At 67.7% G+C, this 8,930-nt stretch overlaps 4 protein-coding genes across 4 annotated transcripts in view; 3 read left to right on the forward strand and 1 right to left on the reverse strand.

Moving 5' to 3' along the window:
• AMSG_07654 (ubiquitin-conjugating enzyme E2 35) overlaps positions 1-714 on the forward strand; it is a 1,307-nt gene extending 593 nt beyond the window's left edge. Inside the window, exon 2 of the mRNA XM_013900667.1 lies at positions 153-714. Coding sequence (XP_013756121.1) covers positions 153-578 — 426 coding nt within the window. The 3' untranslated portion in view covers positions 579-714. The remainder of the gene's footprint in view (positions 1-152) is intronic.
• Positions 715-750: 36 nt separating this feature from the next.
• AMSG_07655 (5'-Nucleotidase) lies at positions 751-2,367 on the reverse strand (the record flags this gene model as incomplete). Its single annotated transcript, XM_013900668.1, has 1 exon — positions 751-2,367. One exon carries the CDS (start codon positions 2,365-2,367, stop codon positions 751-753), a length of 1,617 nt encoding a protein of 538 aa, XP_013756122.1.
• A 517-nt stretch (positions 2,368-2,884) lies between these two features.
• Positions 2,885-5,113, forward strand: AMSG_07656 (maspardin; the record flags this gene model as incomplete). Its single annotated transcript, XM_013900669.1, has 2 exons — positions 2,885-2,956; positions 3,262-5,113. 2 exons carry the CDS (start codon positions 2,885-2,887, stop codon positions 4,273-4,275), a joined length of 1,086 nt encoding a protein of 361 aa, XP_013756123.1. The 3' UTR covers positions 4,276-5,113.
• Positions 5,114-6,300: 1,187 nt separating this feature from the next.
• Positions 6,301-8,471, forward strand: AMSG_07658 (dynactin subunit 6; the record flags this gene model as incomplete). Its single annotated transcript, XM_013900670.1, has 3 exons — positions 6,301-6,866; positions 6,893-7,561; positions 7,955-8,471. 3 exons carry the CDS (start codon positions 6,301-6,303, stop codon positions 8,469-8,471), a joined length of 1,752 nt encoding a protein of 583 aa, XP_013756124.1.
• Positions 8,472-8,930: the final 459 nt, after the last annotated feature.

The raw sequence follows: 8,930 nt of genomic DNA on the forward strand, positions 1-8,930 counted from the left end.
CAAAGTACAATCCTACGCATAGGGGGGGGGGGGGGGAGAAGGGCGGCAGGATGGGGGCGGGAGGAATGGCAGGATGTGAGCTGGCGATTGCTCACGCACAAGACCTGGCTGATCTGGTGGGGGTGGGGGGGTGGGACATGGGGTGAGAGTAGGAGACGCAGAAGCTTCTGTCTGCGCCGCCGCCGGGCATCTCTGCGACGCCGCACGAGGACAACCTGCGGTACTTCCGGGTGATGATTGCGGGCCCGTCTGCATCTGCGTACGAGGGCGGGATCTTTGTACTGGAGCTCTTCCTGACGGACTCGTATCCGATGGCTGCGCCCAAGGTGCGGTTCCTGACCAAGATCTACCACCCGAATGTGGACAAGCTTGGGCGGATCTGCCTGGACATTCTCAAGGACCGGTGGTCGCCTGCGCTGCAGATCCGGACGGTTCTGCTCTCGATCCAGGCACTGCTGTCTGCGCCGAACCCGGACGACCCACTTGCCAACGATGTGGCAGAGCATTGGAAGTCGGACGAGGCCGACGCCATCCGGACCGCCGGCGAGTGGACGCGGATGTATGCTATGCCCGAGTAGGGACGGCGCTAAGGAGCGAGCGCAGAGTGCGGCCGCGCCGAGCCTGCTGTCGGTGAGCGTGGCGAGTGGCCAAGCTTGTTGGCAAGCGCGGGTGCGCGCCTCAACCCAGGCGCGGAGTCGATAAAGAGTTGCTGTAGGCGAGGGGGGGGGGATGGGACACGATACCGACCATTTACTCGTTGGCGTCGGCAGGCACGCCGACTTGTGTGACCCGACCAGCGGGGACAAAGGCGTCAGGGCCAAGATGCGAGCCGACCTTGCGCAAATAGTCGATGAAGAGGGCAGAGATATGCGGACCGTCGTCGCCAAGATCCTCGACAATGGTGCCGCGCAGCCACGAGTCGACCGAGTCACCGCCGACGGCCATGAACGACGTGATGGTGATACGGATGGTGTCGGTGTTGTCTTCGGAGAGGTCGAGCGGGACCGAGCCGAGCTTGATGGCGAGCACGCGCTCGCCGACGGGGAGGCTGGCGTCAAACTCCATGGCCAGCGACGAGGAGAGGTGCGGGAATGAGCCCGCAGCGTCGGGAGCATTGATGAGCATCTGCTCGAGCGCTGCCTTGAAGATGGCGGGCGTGAGTTCGATGAGCGAGATGGTCTTGGGGAACGGCAGCTCATACTGCAGGTCGCCAGCGGTGATGTCGCACGGCCCGGGGTATGTCTTGTTACCGCGGACAAAGCCGCCATTGATGATGCCGCCGACGGCACCCTTGCCAGCAAAGTAGGCATGCATGCAGTCGGCGATGAGGTTGCAGATCGGAGCCTCACGACGGCGGATGACTTCGGAGCGGGTGTCGAGGACGCAGCCGTCGGGGACGGAGAAGAGGACCTCGTTGCCACCGTTTGCAGCGATGCGAGCTGCCTGCTCGGCCTTAAACTTGGCAAGGACGGCGGTGATGTCCGGGTGCGGAACGCGCGAGTGGTTGGCAAGGAGAGTAGGCGAGGCGACGACGTTGACGGCGCCGTCGTGGTGCGGATGGAAGACCACGTCAATGATGCCCAGGTAATGGTTGTCCATGCCGGTCTTGACCAGCAGTGTCTCTTCCTCATACGAGACCATAGGTGCATGGTCGTGGCCGCCGAGGAGGAGCTTGATGGCTGGCACGCCCTGGGCGAGGGCACGGTCGCCGGCCTCGCGCAGATGGGTGAGGGCAAAGACGGCGTCGACCGAGGGAGCGAGCTCCGCGACGGCAGCGGCAGCCACGTCAACGGGCTGGCCAAAGACGATGTCTTCCGAGGGGAACGAGAGGTTCGGGGTGGCTGGAGTGCAGAGGCCGATGAAGCCGACCTTGACACCAGCGGCGTCGGAGCCTGCGGCGGGCGGCGGGTTGACGTCGACAACGTGCCAGCGGGCGGCGCCCGGCATGAGATCGAGCTCGCGCCAGTCGGCAGGCGTCGCAGACGAGCCTGCGGAGCGGACAAAGACGTTGGTGCCGAGCCACGGATACGACGAGGCCTGCATGTAGCGCGAGAGGACCTCGTCGCCAAAGTCGAACTCGTGGTTGCCCACCACCACCATGTCCGGCGCAAGCACCTCGAGCATCTCCACCACGTGCCGGCCCTCAAAGGCCTCCCCGAGCGCCGATCCGCCCAGAAAGTCGCCGCAGACCACAAAGAGCGACGGAATGCCCTCATTCGCCGCCCGCGCCCGCTCCTCCTCCAGCAGCGATGCGAGCTGGGCCCATCCGCCGAGCCCACGCCCGTTGGGGCCCTCTGAGTACACATCGTTGACGGTGAAGATCCGCAGCCGCGGCACGGCCGGGGGCGGACAGGGGGGTGCCGCCATGTGTGTGTGTGTGGGAACGGGAGGGGAGGGAGGAGGGAGTTGTGTGTGGGGGGGGTGGGTGGGTAGTGGCGGGGTGGGTGTGTGGGGGTGGGGGGGGTGTTCGGTGGCTGTTCGGCGGGTGGGCGGGTGTTCGGCGGGTGGGCGGGTGTTCGGCGGGTGGGCGGGGTGAAGGGGAGGGGGGGGGTGTGTGACCAGGTGATGACGGAGCAGAAGCAATGGGCATCATGCCGATGGAGGGGAGGGGGATGGTGGGATAGTGGTGGTGGATGGGATAGTGGTGGTGGATGGGATGGTGGCTGTGGTGGCTGTGGTGGCTTTGGTGGTGCTTGCTACTGGCGATGACACCATCGACCATCCAGGTGGGCTGTGGAGGATGGGGGAGGGGGGGGGGGGGGTGGTGGAGGGGAGGGGAGGGGAGGGGGGAGGGCGAGGTGGGCTGTCTCTCCCTCCTCCTCCTCCCCCTCCTCCTCCTCCCCTCCCTCCACCCCTCCACACTACCCGTCTCGGTATCTCCGCCATGGCTGCTGCCACACGCACAGGCTTTGGCCACGAGCACGACGCCTTTGTCCGTGCGGTGCCGGTCAAGCACGTACGTCCCGGGAGGAAGGGAGAGGGGGAGGCAGAGGAGGCACACCCCGCCATGGTGGCACACACTCACACATGCGACTGCAACACCACCCCGGACTGGCATGGCACCACCACGGACTGGCATGGCACCTCCACGGACTGGCATGGCACCACCACGGACTGGCATGGCACCACCACGGACTGGCATGGCACCACCACGGACTGGCATGGCACCACCACGGACTGGCATATGACACCCTCACGGGCTCGGTTGCCCTGTTACCCACTCGGATGACATCGCGCACGCTACGCCATGCGAGGAGACAGGCCACGGTGGACGACGAGTACGTGACGTACTACGATGTGGGCCCACGGAGCGTGACCGGGGCAGAGACGAGCAGCAGGCTCGAGGGCGACGAAACCACTCCGCCACTGATATGCATCGGCGGCCTGGCCGAGTCGGCAGCGTGCTTCTTCCGACAGCTGCTCTCGCTGGGATCGCTCGGCTATCGTGTGGTGGCCCTCTCGCTGCCGCCGCGCCAAACGTTTCCAGGCCTGGCAGCTGTGGTGATCGGCCTCTGCGCCCACCTTGGCATCGACCGCGCTGTGCTTGTTGGCTCGGGCCTCGGCGGGTTTGTGGCTCAGGTCGTTACGCAAGAGTGTCCGGACCTGGCTGCCGGCCTGGTCCTCATCAACGCATTTGTGGACCTGGCGCACTTTGCCTCTGACCTCTCGTGCGTCCCACTCATCGGCTTTATGCCCGACGTCATCATCCGCCGCAAGCTGCTCTCGCGGCTGCCGTCGGGGCTTGTCGCTCCCGAGGTGGCCGACTCGATCGACTTTATGGTCGAGCAGGTTGAGCAGCTCCCGCGCAACGCCATCATCTCCCGCTGCCGGGCTCTGGCCTCGCACTACGACCTCGACGGACCGGTCCCGCTCGATGAGGACCACATCCTCATCATCGACGCACTCGACGACGTCGCTGTCCCGCCCAAAGCCCGCGCCGAAGTGGTCAAGTTTTATCCCAACGCCCGGGTTGCGGAGCTCAAGACCGGCTCCAACTTTCCGCACCTAGCTGTCGCCCTCGACGTCCACATGCACATGCAGGTTTTCTTCCGCGCCTGCGGCTGGGCTCCGGCCAACTCGGAGCCCGACGAGCCCGAGCCAGCTGACCACCCGTCGAACTCCGAGCCGCTACCGGATGCGTCGAGCATGCCGTTCCCCACCGCCACGCTCCCGTCGTGGTCTTCGGCCTCGGCCGCACCCGCACCCGTTGTCTTTGACTCGTTCTCTGGCGGCTTTGACGAAGCCGACGACGAGGACGCCGCCGACTTTTTCTAACTACAACTCCCTTTGTGGCACGGTCATTGAGGCGTCGGTGACGCGAGGTCCATGCTCACGACTTGGGCCCGTCCGCTCTGCTGGCGCGGCACGGCGCCCTGCTCCTGTACGCCGCCATTCCATGCTGACGCCGACGCCGACGCGGGCCCACCGGCTTCGCCCGAGTCCGACGACGACATGCCGGTCTCAATGATCGAGACCGGCGCGAGATTCATGCCTGAGATCCCGTTAGCAGCACCGTCATCATCGTCGGTTGTGTAGTCATCCGGAAGCTCGACAATGCGCGGCGAAGACGAGATGACGCTGGGTTTGGCGCGCTGCGGCCACACAGGGTGGCTCGATGACGCGTACGGCGTTGCTTGCGACGAGCACGAGTAGTATGTGCGGACACCGCGCCCGCGCCCATACCCGTGACCGCTTGCCCGCCGCCTCGACTCTCGCCTCCGCACCGACGACGACGATGACGACGACGAGACTGAGCGAGAGCCGCTGCCAAACTGAAGAACACTAGGCGTGGCCGCTTGCCGCGAGTTGCTTGCGAGCACAAGCTCGCGGCCCTTGGGCGTCAGCGGGGTTGGCCACAGCGGCCCAACCAGTGATGACGAAGAGACCGGCAGCCGCGACGGCGACGGGGCCGTGAAGCTTGCCAGTGAATCGACCGAGAGCTTGGGCGTGTTGGGCCAGAGCGAATCCCCGTCCTGTGACCGATAGAGCGCAAGAGACTGGCAGGTGTTGCTCAGGTAGGCCGACAGATCGGCGCACGATGTCAAGGAATCTGCACGGAGTGCGTGCCGGCGCTTGGCCGGGCGCAGAGCCCGATCGGCCAGCCGCGCCAACTCGTCGTCGGTGCACTCACTCCCACTAAACTCGCCCGACATGCGGCGGCGCTTCAGCCCCGCGGGCACGTCCGTCGGCGACAGCAAGGCCGACGAGCGCAGGTCGATGTCGGGCGGGAGTGAGCAGGCCGGGTCACGGTCATCGGCCAGGCCCTTGGGCCGCTTGGCCACAAATAGCGCCTCCATCGCCTGCGCCGCCGCCGGCGACCTCAGCCGTTTGCGGAGCGCCGATGTCCGGCGCGGGCGGGCGCAGACGAGGGTGCCCGACCCGGGCCTACCCGGCCCGTCATGACCGCGAGTCGCCAGCAGCCGCGGCACCTTGGACTGGCGCCCCGCGTCCGGCGGTGGTACCCGGACAGAAGACCCTGCGCCGTGGGAAGCATGTGACATGGCATGTGCCGGCGGCGAGTGTGCCATGGGCGCAGGGCTGGCCACCGTCGCGCCCGTAGCCTCAAGCATTTGTGAAGGAACATGCGGCGAGTCACGCCGGCGCTTGCGCGATAAGCTCGCCATGGTGGAGACGGCCATGCCCCCGCCCAGCTCCCCGGCCTGTGCGCTGTCAATCACTGATCCAGTCGTCGTTGCTCTCTCTTCCGTCTCTCCCTTGTCTGCCGAGTCTGTCTCCGTCTGCGATGCGGAGCTTGTGTGACCGAGAGAGCGCTGTAGTGAGGAAAGTGGCTGTGAGCAGTATTGGCGGCCTGTCCGAGTCTCGCCGCATTCATGATGCCGACATGTCCCGACAGAAGCTGATCTTTGCCCGAATTTGGCCATTGCCTCCAATGTTCATGAAGCCTCGGCCCACACTCATCCCGAATTCCCCGCTCGCCTGTCCGGCCTGGCCGGCTGCCGCCACCCGCCCGCCCGCCACCCGCCCGCCCACCTGCCGCCAACCGGCCACCCGACCACTTGACCACCTGCACAGTCCATGGCGGACGACGGGGCACACGCCACGTCCCCCTCTCCCTCCGCCACCTCATCCTCTCCACCCTCCTCTCCCTCGTCCTCCTGGTCCGATGACTGGTGGTCGTCGTCGGCGGCCTCGGGCCCAGCCTCGGCCCTGGGCTTGTCGGTCGGCTCCCCGCCTTGCCGACCGACGCCTGCGCGCGCCCAGCCCGAGCCGGAGCCGGAGCCCGAGTCGGAGCCAGCCCCGCCACTGGCCCTGGCGCCTATCTCACAGGCTGACTCGCCTATGGCGTGCGGCTTCTCTGCGCTCCCGACGGAGCTCGTGCTGCTGGTGTTCTCGTTCCTGGCGCCCAGCGAGCTGGCGACGGCGGCGCGGGTGTGCCGGGCGTGGCGGGCGGCAGCTTCGGACAACGCGGTGTGGCGGCCGCACGCACTGCAGCGGGCGTGGCACCCGCGGACCCGTCTGTCATCGTGTGACTCGCCGCTCGGCACTCCACGTGCGGTCCTGGCGCGCGTGCCTTCGGTCCGTCTCCGACATCGTGCGCTTCATCGCGTTCTCTGGCCTGCCGACGAGGGGCGCGACGAGGGCGGCGGCGGCCGATCGGATCAACAGAGCGACGAGAACGAGCCGGTAGCGGCGGCGTCATCGTCGTGGAAGCAGCTGTATGAGCAGCGGGCACGGCTTCGGGCGCAGTGGCAGGGCGATGGCGAGGCGTGGGCGAGCGTCAAGCCCGGGCACACTTCGCGCATCACCGACGTGGCGGTGTGGGGCGAGCTGGTTTGCTCAGCGTCACGCGAGAGCATCCGTGCGGTGCGGCTGGAGACTGGCGACAGCGAACCGACTCGGCTGTGGTCGCGATCGTGCGCCAAAGGAGCAGTGACAACGTGCGCGCCCTTGCGCTGATGCTGGGGAGCAGAGCGGCGGACGGACCTCCGCTGCAGCTTCTGGCAGGCCTCGACTCGGGCGTGCACTGCCTTGCTCCCGACTCGGGCGTCCATACCGCACACATCGAGACACCGACGGGCGTGGTGGCGCTGGCGGCTGGTGAGACGACGGCGGTGGTGGCAACTCGCGGCGAAGCAGTCCTGGTCTACGACGTCGACGCCGGGCGGCGTGTGTGGGCGTCGCCGTCACTCGGAGCTGAGATGCCCGGCGTCGCCTGCGACGGCCGGCACCAGGCGTTTGTGCCAGTGGCGCGGGCAGTGCATGTTTTTGACACGCGGGCTGCCGCTGCTGCCGGGCCAGCGTGGACCGCCCTCGGCGCCAACGGCCTTATCACCGGCATCGTCGCCGACGCATCGGGCGCCGAGCTCCGACACGGCCCAGTCCCGCGGGTTATGACCAGCGATCTGGCTGGGTGTGTATGCGTATGGGACATGCGCCGCGGCGAGATACCTTTGACACGGCTGACTTGCGGCTCGGGCGCCCCGCTCCTTGGCCTCCATGCCAACGACGCCGCAGTCGCTGCGGTCACCTTTGACAAGCGGATCGAGGTTTGGTCCCTCGATGCCGACTTTGCCCACCTTGCCCGCCTTGCGGTCAAACGGTTTACTCCGCGCGCGCCCCGGCTCGACGACACCCGCATCATCTTTGGCTGCGGCACTGCACTGCGCATCTTCCATCGCGCGCAGCCTTCTCCACCTTCCATCCTCCTTGCCTCCTCGAGCGGGAGGCCTTGACCCGCGGTATCACGCCGTCCATGAATACCTGCCGACCCCCACCCGACCCCCACCCGATCACTAGCCGACCCCCAGCCGACCCCTAGCCGACCCCCAGCCGGCCACCAGCCGGCCACCAGCCGGCCGCCAGCCGGCCGCCAGCTGACAGGTCGACCCCCAGCCGACAGGCCGACCTGCGGCAGCACCTCCCTCACCCGACTGCAAGCCCCCACCATGTACGCCGCCTCTCCTCCTCCTCATCCCCTCCCCTCCCCCCACAGGTCCGCCGACGAGGTCGTGGTCGCCGCCGACGCGGTGGTAGAGGGCGCAGTGACGCTCGGTGCCGGCTGCATCGTGCATCCCAAGGCTGTTCTCCGGGCGACGGCCGGATCGGCGCTTGTGCTCGGGCGCGGGTGTGTGGTGGAGGAGCTGGCGGTGGTGGAGAGCACCGCAGCGGACGGGACCATGGTGTTGGGTGCGGGCAACGTGGTGTGTGTCGGCGCCGTCGTCCGCGACTCGTCGCTGGGTGATAACAACCTCCTGCGTGCTCGCTGTGTCCTTGACAGTGCCACTCTCGGTGACAGCTGCATCATAGGCGCGTCCTGTCTCCTGCCCACCGGCTACGTCGCCCCAGATCGCGCCTCCATCGTCGGCAACCCGCCCGTCGTCGCCACCGTCCACCCGGCCGTCGCCGCCGTCTCGGCCACCCGCCACACTGCCCTCCGCGACCTTCTCGGCTCAGCCCTCCCCAAGTTCCACCACCTCCGCGACGACGTCGCCACCTCTACCGGCTCCTGATCGTGTCTCAACTGTCTCTGCACCGCAGCTGCCACGGGCATCGGAGCCGAGCTCGACATGCGCCATCGCCACGGCCAGGGCCTGGCCAGGGGCGGCGAGTCTGATCTCTCTCTCTCTCTTTCTCTTTCTCTCTCCCCTTGCAGCCGACCGGTAGCCGCCGTCTGCGAGTGGCCGTGGCCGACATGCGGCTGAGGGCACCAGGCCCAGGCCCCGACCGGCCACAGGCACCACCGCCGCAGGCGCCACCCAGGCGTCTCGCCAGTACACACCGCTCGACCGCCAGCCACAGCGCGCCCATGTCCGCCCCGGCCCCCCACCCGGCCGCGGCCTCATGGCCCCCCACCCCCACAGCCTGGCTCGCGGCAGCCTCGGCGGCCATGGGTACGCCGCCCCACCGCCCGCCTCAACCGCCCCATGGACGCCTCTATCACCCAACCGCCCCATTCCACTGGTGACCCG

The sequence above is a fragment of the Thecamonas trahens genome (genome assembly GCF_000142905.1).
Source record: "Thecamonas trahens ATCC 50062 unplaced genomic scaffold supercont1.35, whole genome shotgun sequence".
Taxonomy (NCBI): domain Eukaryota; order Apusomonadida; family Apusomonadidae; genus Thecamonas; species Thecamonas trahens.